Here is a 27,421-nt window from a genome sequence, read left to right as displayed (position 1 = left end):
AAACACAATACCTTAATCAAGATCAGAAATATACGTTTAATAAAATTGATCTAAAATTTGTATCAATAAACCAAGATTCATACCAGTGCAAATCTCTATATCATAACCCTCTTTAAATGTAAACAAACATTTATAAATAATGATGGAGGAAGGTCATTGGTTAAAAAATAAACTGCTTGGCCCTCATAAGTTAGAACATAGGTGGGTTGAATAAACAGAACAGAATGTGGGGAGGAAGAGGAAGTGAACTCAGATGCCATTTCCTCTCCTCTCCGGGCCAGATGCGATGCTGCTCTTCTCCAGGGCAGACGCGATGAAGCAAGCCACCAGGTCAGACAGGCTGAATCTTTCCTGGTAAGACTGGCGCTACACAGATTATTAGAGATGGGTTGATCGGGATATGAGAATTAGCCAGTAAGGGCTAGAGCTAATGGGCCAAGCAGCGTTTAAATGAATACAGTTTGTGTGTTGTTAATTTGGGGTATAAGCTAGCCAGGCGACCAGGAGCTGGGGTGGCAGGAACACAGCCCGCAGCTCCCACTACAAAATAATATTTGGGAATTTGGATATCATTCTCTCCAAAGTGCTTCCTGCTTTTTGTTGGGCAAAGTAATTTTTGGGGGGTGTTAACAGCGACTTTCAGGGGGTCTTGGTCCATTAAACCACATTAATCTAGAATTGATCCACAGGTTCTCATCTTCTGTTGAAACAAAAGCAGAACCTGTTTTCTAAAGCAACATATCCTTAGACCCAAATTTTAAAGACAAGATACCTTTAAAGTATATTTGTTGGTTACTTAGCTCATTCACAGTCAAAAAAAAAATCAAAGAAAACACGATAATATTCATAATCCAGACTCTCTATGTATTTTTCATCTTTACGTGGCTTATTATTTTTTTACTCTATTACTTTTTAATATTTATTTTACTATCTTTACTTCTTTAATCTATAACTGTCTGTACTCTGTCTCTTTAAAGACTTTGTTTTATATTTTTTCTTAACCATTTACTTCCTTTTATGACTCCCTATACTCTTTATCTTTTTTCTCCTAAACCTATGTACATTTTTAAACACACTGTGTCTCATTTAGAGGTCTTTGATTTCTGAATCTTCCTTATTGTATACCTGTAATCCTTTTATGACCAGGATGACTTCTTAAAAAGCTAAGTGCTGGGGCTGGAGAGATGGCTCAGAGGTTAAGAGCATTGCCTCTCTTCCTAGACTTCCTGAGTTCAATTCCCAGCAACCACATGGTGGCTCACAACCATCTGTAATGGGGTCTGGTGCCCTCTTCTGGCCTGCAGGCATACACACAGACAGAATATTGTATACCTAATATATATATATATATATATATATATATATATTTTAAAGCTAAGCACTTCTTAAAAACCTAAGTGGCATCATTGCTAGGGTTAATATGGCCCTGCCTGCTTGCTCCGCCCAATACAACATGGCGGAAGTCCGTTAGTGCCTGAGATTGCCGGGTGGGAGCCATCCTTACCACCTCAACTCTGATAACCTATGCTGGCCTATGTTGGCCTATGCTGCCACTAAGTAACTAGCAGCATGCTGCCCACAAACCCCATTTAAATGCTTAGCCTCCTGAAAAAGCCAGAGTTTGCACTGGCAGCATGGCCCAGAAAACCACCATTTTAAAATCGTGTGGCTTTTCTTTTCTACTACTGCTGAATCAGGAAAACCTCTCTTAAAGGAGGCATGGTGTTAAGCCATGCTTAACTCTGTTTTTTCGTTTGCCTAGAATTCCTTCCCAAAGTCTTTCAGGTTTTAAGTGGATTTTAGTCAACTACATTAGTACACCAATTTGTTGTTGGAGAGGCTGCTTGTTTGTTCCCAGCCCCAGACTCAAAATAATCACTCAGAAACCATGTCATTTGAATCACTGCTTGGCCAATAGCTTAAGCATATTTTTAGCTAGCTCTTACATCTTAATTTAACCCATTTGTATTGATCTGTATATTGCCACATGGCTGTGGCTTACTGGCAAAGTTCTGGCATGTCTCTGGCAGCTGCTCCATGACTTCTCTCTGATTCTGCCTTTCTCCCAGCATTCAGTTTAGTTTTCCTCACCTAGCTCTATTTTACCCTATCATGGCTCAAGACAATTTCTTTATTAACCAATGGTATTCATAGCATACAGAGGGGATCCCACATCACTGCAGTTGCTTCTGTTCCTGTTTGGAGACTCCTCTTTGGCAAGCAATAAAGTTCTTCCCTTAGCACTTCAGAAGCATGATGAAGGAAAGTTACCTTTCTAGACTTCCTCTGAGTGATTGATAGCTACTGAGACACCATCGTGTTGCTCAGGTCTTGGCAGCTGACCTGCAGGGTTGACCTTGGGGATCCTGAGTGAGAAGAGAGATATTCCTGCTATGAACTACTGGATATCAACCTTAGACCCAGTGTGGAGGGTATTTTGCTTGTGAGTCGTACTGATTTATTTCTCCCCAGTGACCTAGAAAGCAAAACGTTTTACTCTCTTTTGATCTCTTCTTGTTTGGGGTTTGGGGTTTGTGGATTGTATCTCCTGCCTGACCAAAGACAGAGAGGAACTGTCCCAGATGGACAGGTGGCAGCAGCTCTAATATAGGACCCCGAGGTTTTAATAAAAGGTAAAAGAGTGGCATACTTTCTTCTGTCAGCCAGGCCTTACATCAGCCCTAAGCAAGGATATGCTCTCCATGGGCTGCAGTCTACCAACCTTCCCCCTGTCTTCTGATTGTGGTTTGATAGCATGTGCAGTTTTGAGCCAGGAGTCTAGGCTTGTAACTGGTCCCCATTATATGCTTCTGCCACTGTCTGCTTTCTTCACCCAGGTCTCCTGTACTAGCAAATGACAGGGTGGTATCTTCCAGTTGCTCAAAGGGGAAATTATTAAAAAGCTTTGGAAAGGGACTCCTTGTATGATCAGATGAACCCATAGTAGATATGGTACTACCTTGACTGGGCTGGAGAGCACCTGAACCCAAGAAATGTCTCCCAAAAGCAACTGTGTCTTTTCTGGCCTTCACCCACAAGTATCTGTCTGAATTTCCCCCTGACTTTCTATTTAGTTCTAAGAAAATTGTCCCCAGCTTGTCACCAAAGCAAAGATAGACCAGATGACTCCACGAAGCTAACTTCTGGTGTCTGAAGAAGGATTCTTTTTTTCAAAAACTGTGGTGTCATACTTGGAACCTAGGACCTTGCAGGTAACAAGCAACACTGTACCATTGGATAACTCATAGCCTAAACACATATGTGTACATACCTTTATTTAACAAGCATATTATGCACCTTCTGTGTTATGAACCTCATCCATTTGTTTCAGCAAGTAGAGTTGAGAGATTTCAGGTTTGAAATTTAGGTAGACCTGAATCAAGGGTCAAGTCCATTTCCTGAATATTTAGTCTCTTATGAAATACTCCATTTTGGGAAACTGGAGTGAAATAACCAACCTACTTTCCCCCAGCTCGCTAAGTCTCAGCATATATGCCTATGTCCCTGGAGCCATGAATTACACTTTACATCATACTTTCCAAGAGAAGCAGAAGTATAAATGGATAGGAAACTCACAGGGAGGGTCTAGGACATTGTGGCCTCTGCTCAGCACCAGCGACTGTCAAGCCAGCCCTTCCCCCTGGTTCCTATAGCCACTGCCTTCGATCCTGGATCCTGCTGGGTGTCTGATTGCCATTCCTTCCCTACTCCTATCGCCAGGCTTCCTGTAGCTGATACAAATCCCCTCATGTAAAGGGGCATTCAGGGTATATTTGTAGGAGTGTTCATTCCTTATTCCCCTCCCTGAGGAAAAACGAGGATCCTCAGAACATCTGCCTTCACCCATGTCCAACAGGACAAGCCAAACCTCTTCTTTAGAAAGAGGGGAATCCCTAAGGACCCCTTTGTTCTAGAATCTTGCCTTTCTGCTGTTTCGCTTTTCCTGAGCAAGTTGGAGATTGCAAATAGTTTACATACAGAATGTCAGCTGCCCACATATGAAAATATACACATCATTAAGACCTAAGTACTTGCGTCTGGAGATAGAGCAGACAGTCTCCCCAGTTGACCTTTTGTCCACTGGCAGAACCACTTCTAATGAGCATTAAATTCCTCAGGGGGATGTTTTTGTATGTTGAAGCAAAACATATGTTGGACATTAGCTTGTGTGCATGCATGCATGCATGTCTGTTCACCTACACATGTATGCACTACATGTGACAGGACCATATAAGCAAAATTGATCAAAATATGAATAATATGCTGTTTCCTTTTCTAACATCCATGGTTTGCTCTTTGAGATCATAGTCACGGTTTTACATGCTACTTAGGAAGGAGCTTGGTGTCCTTCACCTCCTGCCGCTGTTTAGAGATGGGGCTCTCTGGTCAAGTTGCCAAGGTTTGAATCTTAGTTTTTAAACCTCAGTTGTGTGACCTTAGGCAAATCGCTTAACTTCTGAGCTGTTTCTGTATCTGTAAACTAGAGATGTCAATAACAGAACTTGCCTTGAGAGGTTAGACAAGACCACACTGGACAGCCCCATACCTGGCTTGTGGTAAGGAGGTGTTTATCATGCAACTGCCATGAGGACAACGATCATGGCTCTTACCATTGGGAGGTGAGGTAAGGTAGAAGTCCCTAGTTGCTAAGAGGATTCTTTTGGCTGTGGGTCCTGAAGCATCTCTTGGGTCATGGGTACCATGATGGGTGAGGAAGGGTTCTGTCCATGGGAGCAAGCAAGGGCCCAGTGGCTGGAATTCCAAAGTTTACTAAGGACATGTCCAGAGCATTGGGAGAGAGGCCAGAAAGGGGAAGCAGGTCTGGAAGGGTATTTGAGGGAGACAGCTCTAAGAAGTTCATGACTTGATCCTGAAGGCAGTAAGGATCATAGGAATTGTGTTATGTGGTAAAACTGCTTTGAGTACTATGATGTCAAACCAATAGAGAAGTGATTAGAAGAATTTATGAGGCAACTCCTGGGAGAGACTTCTGGAAAGCAGAGTGATGATGTGGAGATGGAGAGATTTTAGGATCCAAGATGACTAGGAATGTAAAATGCAGACAACCTGGTTTTGAGTGGAGCTGATGAGGTCAAAGCTGTGTCTTCCCCATGGACCTGGACCAGAACTTATAAGGTTCAAGTCCACAACTGACTCAGATGCTCCTTATCTCTACAATAAGCAGCATCAGAACACTAGGGGCCTTTTCTCTCAGTTTTCCTATCTATGTCATGATGGGTCGAAAAGTGATCACCAAAGGATCCTCCTTCAAGGGTTCTTTCTAAATATCTCACCCCATGTGTAGGGTGTATGTTTCCAAGATGGCTCAAAGGGGATGCAGAGGACTGTCGATGACCACTGAGGAGATATGTGGGTGGAGGAGCCTGAAGATCCAAGTAAACCTGCTTGTGTAACTGATCCACTTTTCACTTCAACTTCTTGAAATAAGATACTTTGATGCAGAGACAAAGCTTTGGTTATGAGATCCCAAGATATTTGGGCTTTTTCTGGTGTGAAAAATGCAATCTTTTCCTTCTTTCTGTTACACAGGGTCTCTAGGAATAGTTGACACCATTGAGGTCATCAGTCTCCACTTTAAAGATGTCCTCTACAGGCTCATGACTCTGCGGTCTCCACCTACCCACTATTCTTTTTATAAGTCTACATTTTCTAGACTGGTCTTACTATGTAACTTCGGGCCTTCAGCAAAAACTCCCTCTTCATCCCCTACATCCTGTCTCCCTTGAGGTCCAGCTCTTATCTTAAAGTACTCAAGTTTTCCTTCCCGAATTGATCAATTATTCTTCCGTTTCACTGTTGTAGTAAAGGTTATACTACTGGGTGAAAGTCATCTAGGCTGACTGTTTCAACTGTTCCCCTCTGACCTCCCCACACTTGAGGACAGAAAACTGGCCCTGTGGTGTGCCCTGGCCTTCTCCTTCTCATTGGGAAGCCGTACTGAAGGGGCTCAATAGTGCCATCTTGTGGACCAACTGCTTAATTGATGGCTGAATTGGCAAAGTCTGATCTGGGTTTGACTCCATATCTCCAACAGTGAGCTTGTAAGCATCAGCAGAGGCCTTGTGTGTTGGGGTGATGTACACATGCTTTGTGGTTTGATTTCTGGCCTTATACCTCCGTCCCCCAAATTCCTAGGCTTTTTTTTTTTTTTTTTTTTTTTTTTAATGAGTTCAGCACTGAAGACTCTGTTACACTGCAGGACTCTGGAGGACCAAGCGTTGTACAGCGCTGTTCCCAGGAGAAAGATTGCAACTTTTCACATACAAGACACCAAGCCACCCCAACCAAGCTTATACTTACTCTGTATCCATTTCATTACCTATACAGCTTCAGGATCCCCCAACTCTTTCATTGAACCAGATCACTACCTCAACCATCTCTTTTACACATTCCAAGGCCTGTAGTGCCTGCATCATGCATGACTGGCCACCAGTGTCACAGGAGCTCTTCAGTGGTTGTGTACCTAGTTGGCATGTTGAAGCTTAGAGTCGCAGAGTAGATATCCCAGGGAGGTGATATTCAAAGGACAAAAGGGAGAAAAGAGGCCTAGACAGAAACAAAGGGACAAGGCTACCCCCTGTCAGGGGCCTGCTGTGCTTCAGAATGGCGTGGAGGATTTTTTTTTTTTTTTTAAATGTGTGACAGTGCCTAGGAAAACTCTTACATGAATTTTTTTCTTTCTTTCTTTCTGCATGGAGAGGTGTGTTCTGGTAAACTTAGACTTCAAGAACTGCTAGGATCCCCAAGAACAAGAAGAGGAAGCCTCTGAGAGAGTGATGAACAAGGCAAAAAAGGCAGTGAAGAACATAGCAGGAGGGTTCCCAGGAGAGTTGCGCCCTGACCTGGTGTCTTCTGTCTAACTCTTCTGGCAGACTCAGGCTTCCAGTCTAGATCTCTCTTTTCTTGGAATTACTGGAAAGAGGATTTGGTTTGAATCACTTAATTTCTTTTAGTTGAACCAGAAGGTGAATTTAAACCCATAGTTATTAAAACAAAACATTATTATCTGTCTATTCTGTGGCTATTCTGCCAGGGCTCTTTGCCTGTGGACAGCCAATTCCAAGTAAGAGAATTGCCTGATGTTATGTGCATAAATGGGTTACCTTTAGACTCATGGCAGTTCTGCTGTCCCTGAGAAAAGAACCCTGTTGGTTACTCTCACCTACAAGTAAAGGTTGAAGAGGGGTGAAGAGGCTTCAGACTAGGTTCTGTTTTGTCTCTGACTTCATCTTCCCAAAAGTCTTTTGAGATGAGTCCAGCCCATTTTGGTCTTTTCTTCCTGTGAATGTACAGGCTGCTGGCAGATCTTACAGTGTCTTGCTCTCTACACTAGCAGATAGAGGAGGGGACCAGATGACCATTATTTCCAGTCAGATCTCAACTAAAAGTAATCTAGTCTGGGTTCAAATTTCTTCTCTACCCCTTCTTGACTGTGTTATCTTGGAAAAATTACTTAACCTTTCTGAACTTTCATCTTCTGCAAGGTGATGACATAGTAGTCCCTATCTCATAGAGCCACAGTGTATATTAAATAGTAATGTGTGTCAGGTGTTCCATTCATTATTGAGCAAGGTTGGGTGTTAGTGTATGTAAAACATTGTTATAGACTTTTTTTTATTGCTTTCCAATATTAGATCTGTAAGTAACTTTCATTTGTTAGTAAAGAAAGGTCGGGGGCTAAGAAAATGTGAAGGCCATCAAGTTCTGGTTTTAGTTCATTTTGTGTAACCACCATATGTAACCAAGGGACATTGGGACTTTTCTGGTAGGGTGTCTGTCACCTTATGGCATGTCATTTGTATGGAGAAAAACACTTGAGGTCAATACCACACTGGCTTTAACTTTTTCTCTCCTACCCTCCCCATGCCAGTTGCCACTTGGGATGGTAAGGAATAAGCTGGGTCTTGTGTAGGTGAAAAACAGATAGACTCTGATGCCTCGTACAGACAGTTTGTCAACTTGGGCCCCTCCTCTGTGAAGCTAAAGAATGGCTTCCTTCTTCCCCACAACTCCCACATCCAGCGTCTCTCACACTAGAATCAAGCTCAGACCCTGATCCAAGGAATTCTGTGATTGACATTTATGCAGTGAGCAGCCATCTGCCAGGCATAGCACCCACCTTCCCAACCCAGGTGGCACAGCCAGCCCTCTTTCTCCTGAGTAAGATTTGCCTACAGCTACTAACATGTAATTTCATTGCCTGCTGTTACTGGCTCTGAAGAGACTAAACTGTCAGAATCCCCCAACTAAATTTATCTTCTTCTTAGGGGGAAACTTTGAAAAATTCTTGAATTCTCAAAGTTCAAAGAAGCCTTTATCATCTCTGGAGTACCTCCTTTCCAGAGAAAGAGATGGAGCCACAGGATGGCTAAGGTCAGGCCCCTGACTCCAGTAGGAGAGTAAACATCTTTTTGGGATACAGTCTTAGGTTCTTAGGGCAGAGAATGGGAAGAGGACAGGAATAGATCAGGCAGAGTTCACAGAAGGCAGAGGGAACTGCTACCACCTAAGACAGCTCATGGTGGAAAATGTGCTCTTGGTGAAAATGCCTTTACAGCCACACCACAGGCCACCTCCACCAGGGCTGGGGCCTCTCCAGGCAGCTGAGGAGGGAGTCCCTAAGGGGGATGAGCCCACACAGAGGGCAGGTCTGGGAAAGAAGAAATAGATTTCAGCATTTGAAAACATGAGGAACAGAAAGTCAACCACTTCCTTTATTCAGTAGGGATGTACTAGATGCTACCTCCCTACCCCACCACCCCCAGGATCAGCTTCCTGTAGGCACTGCCTGATGGACCTTAGCTTGTGTCCCAGCCCTATAGCTACATCTCTGTAGCTGGGAAAAAATCAAACCATTCATAATTCACATTGCATTTTTTTGGAGTCCACTTGTTGTAGTTTTCTAAAAATTTCCCTGTAATTTACTAAAATTCCACTTGAAGTTCAGCTGGTGTGTCAAGTCCTGGGAGGTGGTTGGCAAGGGTGAATGGCAGAGAGGGAATGGGTGAAGCTGGGGAAACAAGACTTTGAGATGCAAAGAGCCCTCCATGAAGTCACATAGCGGGAAATCTCACACTACGTCTGGGCTCATTCACTGCCGTCCATTTTAGAAACCTCTCTGCCACACTAAACACTGTCCATGCATTGTAGGCCAATTGTGTGTGTAGTGGGCACAGACAGAGGGCAGGCATCCAAATGTTGGGACAGGTATCTACATCTTTGTACCATCACCTGGCATCTGGCTTGTCTTTGACCCTGTATCTATGGGGCAGTTCCAGCCACCCTGTTCCTCCCTTCTCACTGACAACAATCCTTTCCTTCTTCTAGTCCCCAGTCTTCATAGCCCAAGTTGGCCAGGACCTGGTCTCCCAGACAGAGGCGAAGCTCCTGCAGAGGCCTTGCAAGGAACTCTTCTCTGCTTGTGCTCAGTAAGTGTTCTACCCATCAGGGTCCTCCCATCTGGGAGAGTCCTGCCTATTTGAATAGGTCTTGCCTGCTGTGGGATAATGCTATTGTACACTTTAAAGGTTTGTCACTTGTATTAAAAATACTGATTGGCCAGTGGCCAGGATGAAAGTATAGGCAGGGAGACCACTAAAAGAATTCTGGATAGAGGAAAGGAGAGAATCAGTCACCACCCAAATGCAGAGGAAGCAAGATGATAATGCTTCACTGAGGAAAGGTTATCAAGCCACGTGGCTAAACATAGACAAGAATTATGGGGCGATGGTGGTGCACACCTTTAATCCCAGTACTTGGGAGGCAGAGGCAGGCGGATCTCTGTGAGTTCGAGACCAGCCTGGTCTACAAGAGCTAGTTCCAGGACAGGCTCCAAAACCACAGAGAAACCCTGTCTCGAAAAAACAAACAAACAAACCAAAAAGAATTATGGGTTAATTTAAGTTGTAAGAGCTAATTAATAATAAGCCTGAACTAATAGGCCAAACAGTTTAAAATTAATATAAACCTCTGTGTGTTTCTTTGGAACTGAATGACCAGGTGGAACAGAAATTTCTGTCTACACTTGCCTACTTGGGCAAACCTGTGCCTACCTGGGCTGACCCTTATCTGTCTGGACAGACTCCCACCTATGTAGACAAATCCTTTTCCTCCTTGAAAGATAGTGTTTTTTCTTCTAGACCAAACCCAAAGCCTGGGTTCTTGGGGACTGTATCCCACTCTGTCTTTTTCCACCTATGAATCATAGCCCCTTCTCTACCTCAGCAAGTCAGCATCTAGTCTCACTTCAGCTCATGGTCTCCTCAGAGAACTCCTCCTGAGTTGTAATTTAATATAGCTCATCTCTGAGATTGTTGACTTAATGTTTGTGATTTACCGTTTTATGTTCCCATTGCGTATCTACCCCATACTCCCTGCCTTACTACAGGATCTGAAACGTGAATGCTTGCAAGGTCAATCCAATTAAGCAACCATATGAAGAACAAACAGGCCTCTGGCCAGGTGTGGAGCATCCATTGCAAGACTTGGGTTGTTTGCATTCTAAAGGCAGTAACCCACTAGACTCTGTCTAGCTCCTTCAAGGTGGAAATTATAACAGGTTCATCTTTTTGTCACTCTGGACTAGGTCTGTCCATGATTACTTGAAGGGAGACCCCTTCCATGAGTACCTGGACAGCATGTACTTCGATCGTTTTCTGCAATGGAAATGGTTAGAAAGGTGAGTAACATGCACTCATCACGTGAAAGTGTGCGAGTGTGAGGGGTAGGGTAGAGTTAATCTGTATGATAATTCATACAGAGATAAGATACCTTCCGTAAACTCCTGGTGATAATCAAATTGACTACTCTCCTTCCACTAATGTTTTGGGTAGTCTAGAAATGCTATGGACTTATGAAAGTATTGACTGGGTTGTGCCCCCATACACCTCAACTTGTTTATGCTTCTTTGGTTCTCTGTCTTTCTCTATTGTATGCTGTGTTCGTTCTCTCTCTCTCTCTCTCTCTCTCTCTCTCTCTCTCTCTCTCTCTCTCTCTCGTTCTGACGATCAAACCCTGCACCTGCTAAATATATGTTGACTATACCCCCAGCCCCCAGTCTTAGGTTTTTGTGCTACCTTCCCTAAAGGATGAATAGCTTTGAACATAAAACTCTGTGTACTTTTGGCAGTACACTCTCAAAAGGCACTGATGGTAATCTGTGAGGGGCTTGCTCAGTTGCCCTCCAAAACAGCCACCTCCAGTTTCTGGTCCTGCCAGTGCCTGAGCCCCTGCTCCTTCTATTCTGTACTGTTCTCATGTTTTCCTCCCACTACTGAGCAGCGGGTTATCTTTACTCGTTATTTTTCCCTTCACTAATTAGAAGTGAGATTGGGCATCTGTCTAGTTTATTTGCTGCCCCAGTCTCTTCAAAGTTCTCTCATGGGTAACTCTCTCTTGGGCACATGTAGCCTCTCTGTGACTGACAAGAAAGTAAAAGTCATGAAAGGGACATGATTTATCTCGTCTCTGACTAGGCCAGTCAATTCTGTGGGGCTAGGAGAAATATTCCAGCCTCATTTTATGACTAGCAGAGTTTATACCTGGCTTAAAGCATTCCTGGATAGACTGGGAATGGAATTGTCCCCTCAGGTCAGGAGTCCCTTCCATAGAAGCTTGGTATCCCAGTGGTATGCTCCATACTCAGAGAAGGAAGCCATATTATTCTCATGGACTGTCCATGTACAGCACTCATGGGCCAAGTCCCTCACAGATAGTTAAAGGCTATGTGCCAGGAGCCATCTCAAGGCCTCAGAGAAGACCTGTCTTCTATGCATACTTCAGAACGCTCTTCATGAAAGCAACCTGCTTAAAGCCACTGTTTTTCTATCCTGACCAGTGAGAATGACCTGACCAGGTCTCACCTTTGTTCATGGCAGCACTGGGATCCAAGCCTTCAACATACAAATCTTGGGGATATAGTTTTACATTCAAACAATGACAGCACTCACAAGCAAGGCACATCTAGCTATAGGTGTGGTCAGCTTGAAGATCCCCAGAGCATCACTGTTATTTATTACAAATAATGACATCTACTACAAAAGCAACTTGTGAAAAGCTTTGGTATGGATACATTTTCCTTCTCATTAAATCCATTTTATTGAAGATGGAAGGCCTAGAGAGTTTGGTGGGTTGGCTCTAGGCTACACAGCAAAGAACTGGCGAAGGCCAGAATCTGAATACAAAGTCTTTCAAGCCCTTGGTTCTCATTCTACCCAGCAGTCCAATTCTAATTGATTCTTGGCTGTGGCCACTGGCTTTCTTTTTATTTATCTAGCTTCATGAAATGGACATTTTGATTACTACAAAGTTAAGAATATGCCCTTTGGAAGGTACTAAGTTCTTAGAGCCAATAAGATAGGATCCTAGATTAGGAATGCCCCACATCACTGATGACACCCCACCTCTCCAATATTTCCCCCTCAGTCATGACATATTTAAACTGTGTTACTGAAATATTAAGGGGAATTTTTCCCTCCCAGGGAAAATTCTTGGTTAAGAATTTCCTAGGAAATTGCAGAACAATCATTTTATAGTAGAGGACCTCTGCAATAGTTGTGACTGACTGTTTTTTCTCCATGCATTGTAAACAGTTATGCCAATATAAACTTTTCTGCCCTTATGTAGTGGCTGTAGGAAAGGCATCTTGCCCTGTGCTAGATGCTAGCTCTTCTCTGGACACCTGAGATGCCCTAGTGCTAAGTAGGAAGCCAGGTACTGAGGGTTTCTGTGACATGGTGCCTCGTCAGTCCTCCTCCTCAAATGGATCCAGTACTTGACCCAGTTCAGTCTCCTCTAGCCCGTCCTGCTCAGGAATTTTATAGGACATGGAGCGCACGCATGTGTGTGTGTGTGTGTGTGTGTGTGTGTGTGGGAATAGCCCTTGTGCTCCAAGAGGTGGTTTCCCATGTTACATTGATAAGTCCTTGCCAACGAGGACAGGGATAAAAACAAGCTTTTCACCCTGGAGTTCTTGGCAAAAGCTAGATGACTTTATTTGTCATCTATTTGGGAACTGGGAAGCTGAACACAGAAAATGATGGGTATTTTATCACCACTTCTTTGGCCATTCATGGTATTCTAGTGTCCTGGATGGATGGAAATATAGCAAAGCAGTCCCTGTGAAGGGAAGTTTAAGAGCTGATGATCACAGAGTATCTGAAACAGACCTATAACCAGCAACATTTGCTCTAAGCAAGGAGCACTCGCTCATGAATGCCCAGAATAGCAAGTATGAGCACCTGCTGGACAAACTGAGCTCTACAGGTGTGGGGAGATCTGTATGTTCCTATGTGGCCTCTGCCATACACACACACACACACACACACATATGTACACACACATACCATATGAGCAGAGTTCCCTTTTGGGTCTGGCCACAGACTGTAAGTTTGGGAGAGAGCAAAGGGATGTTGTCAGTGGAAGGGTAGCAACTAGGGAGCCTTTAGTTGCCTGGGTCGGACTGAGTTCCTCCAGAAAGAAGTCCTGACTCAACCTGGTTAAGCGCTTTGGGCTTATTCTTCCAAACCTTCTCTCTGTCCTTCTGAGCAAGCCAGGGTGGCTCAGCCTCTAGCTGCCCAGGATCCGGAGCCAAAGGTCTGAGTCTCTAGTACAGCCTCAGAGGAAGGCATTGCATGTCCTTGGCTTGTTCCTTGCCAGCCACCTTATCTGTTTCTTATGGGTCTTAAATCTTACCTTCAGGATATCAATGTCAGACTCTTGATATTTTTCAGGCAACCAGTGACCAAAAATACTTTTCGGCAGTACCGAGTGCTGGGCAAAGGGGGCTTTGGAGAGGTGAGTGAAAATCTTTATTAAAAAGTCTGGTCTCTGCTCCCTTTCCTCACCCCTTTTAGATAAGTAATGCTTTCAGAAGGATCTTCTTGTTCTGCTCTGGCCCTCTGCTAGCAGAGAGGTCTGGTAGCAAGGGGTCTGGCCTGGGTGCAGACATATTTGTGAGAGAGAAAGGAGAGTAACGAGAGCCTTTGCCACCCTGTGAGGGCAGGTGAAGTGGAGGTTCTTTCCACAACCTCAAGTGGGGGCTTCAAGGAAAGGATGGGTCCCCTGGGTTGTGTTTGAGGAGGTATGAGGGCACTGAACAGCCTTGGCCAATGAGGGGTCCAGGTGATACTAATAGTGTATCTTGTTACAGAAATAGAGATTTAATAATACTATGTGGTCTTCTCAATATTTGAGGTCAGCCTTGTTTCCATTTTGGAGCCAAGGAAAACTGTTCAGAAAAGACTGGTGACTTAGGCAAGGTCATACAACCAGTAAAGAAAGAACTGGTGCTAAACTCTCAATGCTCTTCCCATTTCTCTGAGTTGTAAAGTTAGGGTTCGTGAAGGTCTTCTTTCACTGTACTCCCAAAACAAGCTCTTCTAGCTGACAGGAAAAAACTCACTTGTACCTGATGTGGGGATCAGGGGTAGCACTTGAAGCCTCAGTCAGTCACCTGACTTTATGCTGTGGTCATTTCAGTACCTTCAAGGCCAGGAGCCTTCTCAGGGGAGGAGGCGTCTTAGAGCTAGTTCATGAAGACAGAGTCCAGGCAGCACTGGGTACAGAGCCAGATGTCCTGAACTCCAGCAACCACAGATCAAACCTGCTGGCTTTGGACCCACCAGCTCCAGCTCCAGAGACCTGACATCCTGGCCTTGGAGTTGGGTAAACCACTTTAGTATCCTATGACCTTAGTGTCTGCTTCTACTGCAGGTCTGTGCCTGCCAGGTTCGGGCCACAGGTAAAATGTATGCTTGCAAACGCTTAGAGAAGAAGAGGATCAAAAAGAGGAAAGGAGAGTCCATGGCACTCAATGAGAAGCAGATTCTTGAGAAAGTCAACAGCCAGTTTGTGGTGAGTGTTCAGGGCCCAGCCACAGGCCCACTCTTGTGGTGACTGGGACTTCCTTCCCTTGCTAGGAATGATGGTCCTCCAATGCAGCAAGTCCCCACTTCTGGGATCCCTGTTCTCCAAGGCCACCTTATAAACTCCTCAGTGAACAAAACAAGATTACTATCGACCCAGACAAGGATCTCTGGGTTCTATGGATGCTGTTGTCTGGTTTTACTGTGGTGGAGACCATCCTGGTGGAGTTTCCTAGAGAGATGCTGTTTTGTTTGTATGCCTTCAGGTCAGTCTAGACAAGACTCTGCCCAAGTAATAAATTAGCCCTAACTTTAATTAGCTAGACACAACAAAAGCTTATCTTTCAGCCACATCAAGTCCAGTCAGATTGACTCACCCTCTTCACTTACTGACTACCCTAACCAAAGCCAGGAAAGAATGCTGAGGGGTCTCTGTTGGGACCTCTCACTATCCCTGCTTGACTACTAGTATTCCATGCTTCCACCCATACTCCGCTGGTCACAACTGGTCATCTCAGGATGAGGCAGAAGAGGCCGGGGAGTATGGAGGTATATGGGTGTTTAGTAAGCTCTAAATGTTTCTTCCACATGTTATTATAAAAACTAAAATATGTGAGAGGTAAAATTCAAATGGCACAGAAAGATATACAATAAATACAAATAACTCCCTCTATGGGTAATCATTCCATGCATACTTTATTCATATATAGGCTTTATTGTTTTTTAGCTAACACAACTGTCCTATACATATTATGCTATGATAGTTTTTACCTTGAAGTTGACTTTTTTCTCCTCTGTCTAGACCAACAGCTTAGCCATTCCTTTAAAAAACAAAACTATATCTCTGCTTTGTTTTTTTTTGTTGTTGTTGTTGTTTGTTTTTGCTTTTTTCCTTTTTTATTATTATTTTGTTTTATTACTTTAGAAAATACCAATCCAAATTCCTACTTCCTCCCCTCCCAGTCCTTTCCTACTCCCTCCACACACACCCCCATCCCACTCCAATCTTTTTTTTTTTTTTTTTTGGTTTTTCGAGACAGGGTTTCTCTGTGGTTTTGGAGCCCCACTCCAATCTTAAGAGAGGGCAAGGTACTCTGCCCTGTGGAAAGTCCAAGGTCCTCCCCACTACATCCAGTTTGAGCAAGGTATACATTCAAAGAGGATAGGATCTCAAAAAGTCAGTACATGAAGTAGAGACAAATCCCAGTGCCATTGTCATTGGCCCCTCAGTCTGCCCCAACTGTCAACCACAATTCAGAGGTACTAGTTTGATATCATGCTCGTTCATTCCCAGTCCAGTTGGAGTTGGTGAGCTCCTATTAGCTCAGGCACACTGTCTCAGTGGGTGAACCCCTCATGGTCCTGACTTCCTTGCTCATACTCTCCATTCTTCTGTTCTTCAACTGTACCTTGGGAGCTCAGTCCAGTGCTCCAATGTGGGTCTCTGCCTCTGTTTCCATCTGTTGTTGGACGAAGATTCTATGGTGATATTTAAGATAATCATCAGTTTGATTACAGAGCAAGGCCAGTTCAGGCACCCTCTCCTCTATTGCTTATGGTCTTAGCTGGGGTCATCTTTGTGGATTCTGGGATTTTTTCTAGAGCCAGGCTTCATGCTAACCCCAAATGGCTCCCTCAATTAAGATATCTCTTTCCTTTCTCTCATATCTGTCCTTTCTCCATCTCAACTATTCTTTTCCCTCAAGCTCTCCCCAATCTTCCCATTCTCTCCTCCACTTCCCCTTCTTCTCTTCCTTTTACCCCTTGCCCCCTTGTTCCCAAATTTTTTCAGGCAATCTTGTCTGCTTCCAATTTCCAGGTGGATCTATATATGTTTTTCTTTGGGTTCACCTTATTACTTAGCTTCCTTAGGATCATGAACTATAGGTTCAATGTCCTTTGTTTATGGCTAGAATTGTTTTTTACTGCTGAGTATTACTCTAATGTGTCGATGTGCCACACTTTCTTTATCCATTCTTCCATTGAGGGGCATCTAGGTTGTTTCCAGGTTCTGGCTATTACAAATAATGCTGCTATGAACATAGTTGAACAAATGCTTTTGTAGTATGGTTGGGCATCTCTTGGGTATATTCCCAAGAGTGGTATTGCTGGATCTTGAGGTAGGCTGACTCCCAATTTTCTGAGAAACTGCCACACTGATTCCCAAAGTGGTTGCACAAGTTTACATTCCCACCAACAATGGATGAGTGTTCCCCTTACTCCACATCCTCTCCAGCATAAGCTATCATCACAGACCCCAGCTGTAGCAGGAACACAGACCCAGACATAGCCATCAGTAGCAGTTCATTCTCAGACATCACCACTGCCCTGGTGGCAGCATAGGCCACCTAGATCAGTATGGACCCAGTGGCAGCAAGGCCCTTGGGCACCAATGTGGTTTCAGTGGCTATCCAGACCCTGGGCTTCCACATAGCCCTTGGTGGTAACAGGAGCCATGGACATCAACTTAGACCCTTACTGCTGCTGGGCCATGGACCCAGACATGCTATAAGCAGCATCCTGGGCCCAGGCAACACCGTGGCCTGTGTGACAGCATAGGCTACCCAGATCAGCATGGCTCCACTGGCAGCACAGCCCTCAGACACCAACATTGATATGGGAATATCGTAGGTATCTGGAATCCACCAGATCCACATCTGTTGACATAAATTTCATAGAAGATTTTTTTTGCCAGGCCCTTACTGCTCTAAAGTTTTACTGCCCCTCCTACAGCATAAAGGACCACCATGCTTTGCTTTTCTGACCAGCCAACTAGGCAACATCCGGTTTTAACAAACTAATGTCTGTACATGTTTTGTAGTTTGGAAGCTGTAAGCCCTTTACTTTGAGCCACTTGTCAGAAGGTCTGAGCATGAGTTCTTTGCTGGCTGTGAGGGAAAGCTGGCAGGGTCAGCGAGGGGAGAACTAGGCACAGGGTATGAGCTGCTTTGTCCCTTCCACTCCCCTCTCCTCCTAGTGTTAATGATCCAAGAGAAGGGAGTATTAGTCAGTGACAGCTGCTGTGACATTATTATAGTGCTGCTCTTGTGTTCACAGGTCAACCTGGCCTATGCCTATGAGACCAAAGATGCTCTGTGCCTGGTCCTGACCATCATGAATGGGGGTGATCTGAAGTTTCACATCTACAACATGGGGAACCCTGGCTTTGAAGAAGAGCGAGCCTTGTTTTATGCAGCTGAGATCCTCTGTGGCCTGGAAGACTTACACCGTGAGAACACTGTCTATAGGTGAGCGGTGCTCCCAGAGTATGACCCAGGGATGCTCAGTGGATCCTTGAATCAGTCCCAGATACGGGAAGATATGGGAAGAGTCACTGTCTAAGGGTATCACATTGCCACATGACCGGCCCAACCAACTTTGAGCCTATTCTAACTTTCACCACCCCCCATCTTAACATCACAATGGCCTGGACTCTATAGAGCCCCATACCAAGATGCTTCTCACAGTGAACAGCACTTCATGTTCTCCCCCTAGTGCACAGGATTTTGACAGACTCCATTGCCTCTCCTGTACTTTTAAAAAAGATTTTTATTTTATTTTATTTTTTTAAATTTATGTGTGTTTGTGAGTTTGTCTGTATCAGTGCCTGCTGAGTCCAGAAGGGGCAGTGGCTTCCCTGGAGCTGGGATTACAGGTGATTGTGAACCATCTTGATATAGATGCTGGAAGCCAAACTCTGATCCTTTTGAAGAGTTTTAAGTACTCTCAGCCACTGAGCCATCTCTTCTGTCTTCCCTTCTGCATTTTGAGCAAATACTGAATTATTTATGTGTTCAGAAGAAGGGACTGATGTTTTGATATTGGCCAGGTGCATTACATTTCTCAAGGGACCCACTGTAATCTAGTTTTTGTAGCAAATTGATTTCCACCACCATGTGTTTTAAAAAAAAAAAAAAAGCCTGTGATAAGCTCCTGAAAGGTAAGGAGATGATAGGAGCTCTACCCCGGGCACTGCCAGCATATGGGATACTGTCAGTCCTCACAGACACCCCAGGCACCCACACACTCAGTTCATGACTTTACATGGGATTTCTGGGTAAAGATTGTCTTTGGAACCCAAGAGGATTTTAGAAGCAATAAAGAATGTTCCTGAGAGCTCCTGCCCCAAATGATAGCCCCTGCCTGTAATTCTGTTTTGTTTTTTATTATAGTAAGAAGTCAAAAGAGTTACCCTTAGAGCTAAAAGAACCTCTTTAATTGCCTTTCACTTAAAAGTGTTGTGGGGTGTGGGGGGACAGACTCTAGAGTCCCAAATTCCCTTCCTCTAGAGCAGCAAAGACCTAAGGCAGTGATTCGCAACCTTCCTAATGCTGCGACCTTTTAATACAGTTCCTCATATTGTAGTGACCCCAATCATAAAATTATTTTTGTTACTGCTTCCTAAGTGTAGTTATGCTATTGTTATAAATCATAATGTAAATATATATATGTTTTCTGATGGTCTTCGGCTACCTCTTCTTTCAGAGGGTCATTCTATACCAAGGGGGTCACAACTCACAGATTGAGAACCACTGGCCTAAGTTGTTCCTTCTTGTTCTACCTGCCCTAGATTGCCTGTGGATTTGATCCTGTCCCGTGGTTCCTGGCAATCTGTTGTTTCCAACCCACTGCCTCTGGTTTCATGAGTTGAGACTTCTTACCTTTACTTGGAAATGTCAGAACATCAAAAGAAACCCATGTAAATAATAAAAGGTAGCAAAGCTGGTCTGTAATAAATAAGGGTACGCAATACCCATCTCCTTTGGTGGGACTGCTCAGGATTTGGGTAGTCTTCCTGTGAGAACAACTGCCGTCAGTTAAACAAAGCTGGCTGGTGCAGAACTGGAGCCTCCGTCCAGATGCCAGTTTTGTCAGCCCTGGGATGTAACGACGGGGTTGCATATCCCAATCTAAGCTACAACTTCACCCAGCTTTTGATGGGATAGCCAGTCTTCTGTCTGTTCCCCTCTCTGGGAAGGCAGAAGTTATTCTTTATAAGCAAGATCCTGTCAGTGAATTGAGACATTATGGATAAGATGAAACAGCACCACTAGCAGCTGTGGCTTCTGCCTGAGCTTAATCCTGGGCTTTGACACAGTAGGACTCAGGAGATAAGCCAGCCTCCTGGGACCTCTTCCATAGGCATCTCTCCTCTGGCCCATCTTCACCATACAGCTTTCTTCCTAATGGTGCTCTGGTCTTGGTGTCTTCTCTTTGTTTGTTTCTAGGACCTGCTCTGCCTACAGGGTATTCTGTGATATCATGTCTTCCCAGCCCTCCAGCGAGTCTCTAGCCATACTAGCCAGTGTCCTCTGCCCCATGAACCACCTGTGTGAGGATAGGCACTAGAATTGGCCTTTTCTAACCTCCTAGTTACTCTGTAGGAAAGAGAAGAAGCCAATGGCAAACTTCAGCATTTGTGTTAAATTACTGGGAGGAGAGAAATGATCTGACAATGGTCTTGACCCATAGAGACCAAACTATCTCAACCCAGAGGTGGGAGGCAGACATCTTGTGGCCCTTTGGCCTGTTTGACACCAGAGGATCAGCTGAGATGCAATGTGTCTTTGCTGCCTGTAATGGCCATGCTCAGATGCCTATTGTTTTCGCCCTGCAGAGATCTGAAACCAGAGAATATCCTGCTGGATGATTATGGTAAGTCAGGGACTGGAAGATGGGGGCCTTTTCTATTACAGTGTCTGAGGCTAATGTTTCAAGTTACCCAGAGCAAGGGCCTGCAGACACTCTCAGGAATGGAGGGCCTGGTTAGACCAGGACCATGGAAAAGGTTGGGGGTCCATAGGGCAGAAGACCCCATTACTGCTTCTTACTCCTGGGCTTGAGGAAGGATCCTTCTTTGTGAAGTAGTGTAGCTCAGCTGACTCTGACATCAGAGCCAGTGTCAGTGACAGAGAATCATGACCAAAAGCAAAGAAGCAAAGATTTGGAGGTTTTGGGTAGTGCTAGACATCCATGCCATTTGTCCTGCTCCTTGTCCTGTTTGTGAAGCAGAAACATCAGGACTGTGATGAACACTGTGTAGAGGACTGTGTAGAGAGGGTACTACGTGATGGCCCACAGAAAACAGCCTGCTGACTCCAGCTAGCTGTGAACATGTCATTAGCTATGTACTCTCATTGTACTTGCCCTTGGGTATAAGCAAGTGGGTAATATTCCCTCATGCAGTTCAATCCCTCATACCTATAGAGTAGTTTTTCATGTACCTAACTAGGTTTTCCTAGTTCTTCCTGACACAGAGGGACAGGTGGCATCCAAGTATCCATCTTACATATAATAAGCCTGAGACTCAGGCCAGCCTGACCATGACAAAGATACTACCAAGTCTCCTGCATATTCCTGGGTTACACAGCCCCCCTCCTCCTTCCCAATTTGGTGACTTGGAGAGGAGCTGTGTGTAGAGGAATAAGGAGCACAGGATCCTCCAAGAGGTCCGGGCCACAGTGCATTCTCTGAACTACTCACACTGAAGTCCCACAGGGGCTCTCTTCCCCTTTCCTGTTAGGGACCACAGAGCTGGAGGCCATCTGAGATACTCAGGCCTGACAGGCATTTATGTACAAGGGCATGTGCTCCTTCCTGAGTGTGAAATGTAACCATGACTCTGCATAGGTAGAGGTAGGCAGTGCTGCCTGGGCCTTGGGGGCCAGTTTGGACTCTAAACTCAGATTCCAGGCCAGATCTTGCTCTTTTCATTTCTCCATATCTTTGAAGAAAGAAAGAAAAAAAAAAAACTCCAAAGACCAATCAGGAAGACAGGGAGTGGCTTCTCAAATTGCTTTACAATTCTTTCCCCTTAAGCAAATTGTTGCAAAATGTCAAGAACTTCATATTTTTCCTGTGAAGCAATCTGAGAATCAGCCAGGATATTTTAAACTCTGTGACCTCAGCCTTCCAGAAAGCCTGTTGGGACATTAAATGTGATAGGTCAGTCAGTGACTAGCCTTGTCCAAACACCCTTCTGCATTTTTATTAATGTTTCCCTCATTATGTACAATTTCTACACATCTCACCTACAGTCTCCCAAGGTCACAGGGTTACCTTGTCAGAGCAGGCCGAGGTCACATCTTCATTGCGCAGAGGCCTTGTGTGTCTGTGTCCTTTAGCAGGGTGTTCATGTGACCTTAGGAACCCATTGACCCTGCTGTTTCCAACAGGCCACATTCGGATCTCAGACCTGGGACTAGCCGTGAAGATCCCTGAAGGAGACCTTATACGTGGCCGTGTGGGCACTGTTGGTTACATGGGTGAGTAATACTTTGTGCCCATCACAAATGAGCCTCCCCAAGGCCATCAGTTAAAAGTCCTCTTGTCTCTTTTTGTTTTTCTGTTTAAAGTATTGTACTGATTTTTCATAGGGATGCTTGGTAGGAGGCCCAGTCAGGTAGGGTAGGCCAGTGGGACCCAAGGTGTAACCTAAACTGAGTTCTCTGTAACCCCCTACCACAAGCCAACCTAAGTCTCAAAGACAAGTCATCCTGGGGATTGGGACCAGAGCCGGGCACTAGCATTTCTAGGGGAACTGTTGTTGAAGAAGAACCTACCTAGAAGAGATATCAGGTAGATATTCTTTGGGGAGACCTCTGAGAAGAATGTGGCTATTAAGAAGAGCTCTGGGACCACCACAGGAGCAGGTACAAGGGAGCAACCATGGGGGCGGGCAGGCCTGAGCCAGAGACCTCTGTGGGAGCAGGCCTGAGCCAGTGACCTCCACAGGATCAGACCTGAATCAGTGACCTCAGCTGGAGCAGGCCTGAGGCAATGACCTTCACAGGAACAGGTGGGGCAGCTGAGGGAACAGGCCCAAGCCAGAGACCTCTGCAGACCAGGTGGGCACGAATTGGCAACCTCCAAGGGAGCAGGCCTTAGCCAGCAACCTCTGCCAGAGCAGACCCAAGGCAATGACCTCAGTGAGAACAGCTCAGAGCCAGCAATCTCTGTGGCAGCAAGCCCTAATGACACCTGGGACAGCAGAACAACCTCTGGGAGTGCTGAGCAACCTCCAGGAACATGGAGTGACCTCTGGAGTGACTGGAACCGTGACCCTGACTGTACCACAAGGGGTATCCATCAGAGCCTTGGGTCCACTGGCACCTGAAAGATTGATCATCAGAGACACAGCCCTAATTACACCAATCAGGAAAAGAAGGGTAGACAAGGTAAAAACACACTCAACACCACAAAAAAAAACAACACTACACTAATAAAAACTAGTGGCCCTACAGCAGCTAGACTTGAACAACCAAATATGGATAAAGCACAAGAAAATGACCTAAAAGATAACTTTAGGAGAATGTTTCAGTCCCTTAAAGAGGAAATGAAAATTTCCCTCAAAGAAATGAAGGAAAAGACAAACAAAAAATGAGAGAAATCAACAAATCCCTTAAAGAAAACCAAGAAAAAGCAATCAGACAGATGAAAGAAACTATTCAAGACTTGAAAATCAAAATAGAGACAATAAAGGAAACACAAACTGAGGGAATTATAAAAACAGAAATTATTGCAAAACAATCAGGAACCACAAATGCAAGCATAAACAGCAGAATACAAGATATGGCAGAGAGAATCTCCAGCACTGAAGATACAATAGAGGAAATACTCATCAGTCAAATAAAACATTAAATCTAACAAAAGCTTAACACAAAATATTTAGGAAATATGGGACACCATGAAAAGATTAAACCTAAGAATAACAGGGATAGAAGAAGGAGAAGAAGTCAAACTCAAAAGCACAGAAAATATATTCGATAAAAATCATAGAAGAAAAAATTTCCCAGCCTAAAAAAAGATACAAGAAGCTTACAGAACACCAAATAGACTGGATAAAAACGAAGTCCCCTTGCCACATAATAATCAAAACACTAAACATATTGAATCAAGAAAGAATATTAAGAGGTACAAAGGAAAAAGGACAAGTAACATATAAAGGCAGACCTATCAGAATTACACCTGACTTCTCATTGGAAACCATAAAAGCCAGAAAGTTGTGGTCAAGTGTTATGCAGGCATTAAGAGACCATGGATGCCAGCCCAGACTACTATACCCAGCAAAACTTTCAATCACTATAGATGGACAAAACAAGATATTCCATGACAGAACCAGATTTAACCAATACCTAGCAATTAACCCAGCCTACACAAAGTACTAGAAGGAAAACTCCAACCCAAAGAAGTTGACTACATCCACAAAAACATAGACATTAGAAGATCTCACAGCAGCAAATCCCCCAAAATAGAAAAATACACACAATAACATCACCAACAATGAAAACTAAAATAACAGGAATTAGCAACCACTGGTCATTAATATCCCTTAATATAAAGGGACTCAAGTCACCTATAAAGACACACAGGATAACACTTTGGATACAAAAACAGAATCTATCCTTCTGCTGCATACAAGAGACACACCTCAACCTTAAGGACAGACATTGCGTCAGAGTAAAGGGTTGGGAAAAATTTTTCCAATCAAGTGGACCTAAGAAGCAAGATGGTGTAGTTATCCTAATATCAGACAAAATAGACTTCAAACTAAAATCAATCAAAAGAGACAATGAAGGACATTTCATATTAGTCACAGGAAAAATCCATCAAGAGGAAATCTCAATACTGAACATCTATCCCCCAAATACAAGGGCATTCTCATAAGTAAAAGGAACACTTATAAAGTTTAAATTATTTATTAAACTCCACACACTAATAGTGGGAGATTTTAATACCTCACTCTCACCATTGGACAGGTCTGTCAGACAAAAAAATCAACAGAGAAATAGGGGAACTAACAGATATTATGACTCAAATGGACTTAACAAACATCTATAGAACATTCTGTTCAAACATAAAAGAATATACCTTCTTCTCAGCACCTCATGGAACCTTCTCAAAAAAAAAAACTGAGCACATACTAGGTAACAAAACAGACCTTAACAGATTAAAAAAAATTGGAATAATACCATGTATCTTATCGGATCACCATGGCTTAAAATTAGAATTCAACAGCAACACTAATTCCTGAAAGTCCACAAACACATGGAAATTAAACAATGCTCATCTGAATCATCAATGGTTTGGGGAAGAAATAAAGGAAGAAATTAAAGACTTGCTAAAATTCAAGAAAAATGACCACACAACATACCTGAACTTATGGGACACAATGAAAGCAGTGTTAAGAGGAAACTTCATAGCACTAGATGCCTATATAAAAGAAGCTGGAAAAACCCAACACTAGTGAGTTAATAGAACACCTAGAAACTGTAGAACAAAAAGAAACAAATTCACCCAGGAAGACTAGACAGAAGGAAATAATCAAATTGAGAGCTGAAATCACAATATAGAAGCAAAGAAAGCAATACAAAGAATCAATGAGACAAAGTTCATTCTTTGAGAAAAATCAACAAAGTAAACAAACTTTTATCCAAAGTAATCAAAAGGCAGAGAGAGAATATCCAAATTAACAAAATCAGAAAATCAGATATAACAACAGATATAGAAGAAATCCAGAGAATCATCAGGTCATACTTCAAAAACCTGTACTCCACAAAATTGAACAACTTAAAGGAAATGGATAATTTTCTAGATAAATATCACTTACCAAAATTAAATCAAGACCAGATGAGCACATTAAACAAATTATAACTGCTAAAGATAGAAACATGCATCAAAAATCTCTCAAACAAAAAAAGCCCAGGGCCAGGTGGTTTCAGCACAGAATTCTACAAGATTTTCAAAGAATACCAGCACTCCTCAAATTGTTCCACACAATAGAAACAGAAGGATCATTGCCAAACTTTTTATGAGGCTATAATTACCCTGATATCCAAACCACACAAAGACATTACCAAGAAAGAGAATTACAGACCAATCTTACTCATGAACATTGATACAAAAGTACTCAATAAAATATTGGCAATCCAAATCCAAGAACACATCAGAAAAATCATCCAACATGACCAAGTCTCCTTCATCCCAGAGATGCAGGGATAGTTAAACATATGAAAATCAATCAATATGATCCACCATATAAACTGAAAAAAAAGATCTTCTCATTAGATGCTGAAGAAACATTTGACAAAATGCAACATCCCTTCATGATAAAGGTTTTGGAGAAAGCAGGGATAAAAGGAACATCCCTAAACATAATAAAGGCAATATACGTAAGCCTACTACCAATATCAAACCAGATGGAGAGAAACTCACAGTGATCCCACTGAAATCAGGAACAATACAAGGTTGCCCACTCTCACCATATCTATTCAGTATAGTTCTTGAGGTTCTAGCTAGAGCAATAAGACAACAAAAGGAGAACAAGGGGAAAATAAGTCAAACTCTCACTGTTTGCTGATGATATGATAGTTTACATAAGTGACCCCAAAAATTCTACCAAGGAACTTCTATAGCTCATAAGCACTTTCAGTAATGTAGCAGGATACAGGATTAACTTGAAAAAATCAATAGTCCTCCTATACACAGATGATAAATGATCTGAGAAAGAAATCAGAGAACCATAACCCTTCACAATAGCCACAATAGCATAAAATATCTTGCTTTTATTGGTTAATGAATAAGGAAACTGACTTGGCCTGTGTGATAGAGCAGAGTAGAGCTAGGCAGGGAAAACTATATATATTTCTGCTCTTGATTAAGGTATTGTGTTTGTGCAGCTCATTTAAAAATGTATAATTAAGAAATATAGGTTAATAGTCATCCATAATAGTCAAGCTTGTAGTCATTTTAGTTAGGTTTTCTAGATGTACAGAGTTGTATTTCAGATGGGTAAGCATTCTTCAAACCTTTCAAAGACTACAGAATATGGCATTTAAAATGTTTAAGAACATAGGACTTTTCATGACAACGAGATACAACTGCTCCTGGCAGCACCAATTACTTCAAGAAGATGATGGTCATTGAAGAGACTCCTCATGGAGTTTGTTAGCCATTTGGGCAAGAAACTGATCTTGCCTGGATTGATTGATGGTATGCTGTGTGAACTGGACATGCAGGACCCACGGAGAAATGACTGTTAAACTTGCCTAAAGGTGGGATCATTCTTCAGGGTTCCTGGCAGACATTCTGCAGGACACAGAAGAAAGTGACTGACAAACTGCAAATATAGGTGGAACTGTCTTTGAAATTTGCTGCTTTGTGGAAAGGTCTGCCAGATACTATGAGCTTGTAGGCTGAAGATGAATGCCCCAACAATACAGAAGAACTTTGGGTGACTGCCCAGGCAGCAAGATGTCTCTGTCAATTCTAGAGTTTTGGAAGTTGCTTACAATGCACTTTCTGTTTACTTAGGTAATATTATCTCCTTCTGGAGTCTTTGATGGAGGTTGAAGAATAGATAGTTATAATTATAGTTTTTAGTTATGATAAAAGATAAAGTAGATATAAGTATTATAATAATAATTCTTGTTTGATACCTATTTTGTTATATGTAATTTTACTATGTTAAAGTTAAAGTCTTCCTTTTTATTTAAACAGAAAAGGGGAAATGATTTGGGAGGTTCTGTCTATGTGTT

At 43.2% G+C, this 27,421-nt stretch overlaps 1 protein-coding gene across 5 annotated transcripts in view; it reads left to right on the top strand.

Annotated features, from left to right (window-relative positions):
• Positions 1-27,421, top strand: part of Grk5 (G protein-coupled receptor kinase 5) — a 270,216-nt gene that overhangs the window by 176,767 nt on the left and 66,028 nt on the right. For 4 of the 5 annotated variants that reach the window (XM_057777195.1, XM_057777194.1, XM_057777196.1 and 1 more), the window contains 7 exons: positions 9,349-9,449; positions 10,607-10,699; positions 13,752-13,815; positions 14,734-14,874; positions 17,943-18,133; positions 20,503-20,540; positions 22,061-22,150. In XM_057777195.1, the coding sequence (XP_057633178.1) occupies positions 9,349-9,449; positions 10,607-10,699; positions 13,752-13,815; positions 14,734-14,874; positions 17,943-18,133; positions 20,503-20,540; positions 22,061-22,150 (718 nt within the window). Of the gene's footprint in view, positions 1-9,348; positions 9,450-10,606; positions 10,700-13,751; positions 13,816-14,733; positions 14,875-14,946; positions 15,152-17,942; positions 18,134-20,502; positions 20,541-22,060; positions 22,151-27,421 lie in introns of those variants that run through there. The other variant, XM_057777198.1, reaches the window with a different exon arrangement.

This window comes from Chionomys nivalis, chromosome 8 (assembly GCF_950005125.1).
Source record: "Chionomys nivalis chromosome 8, mChiNiv1.1, whole genome shotgun sequence".
NCBI classification, from domain to species: Eukaryota; Metazoa; Chordata; class Mammalia; order Rodentia; family Cricetidae; genus Chionomys; species Chionomys nivalis.
This window is presented reverse-complemented; position numbering and strand designations above follow the sequence as displayed.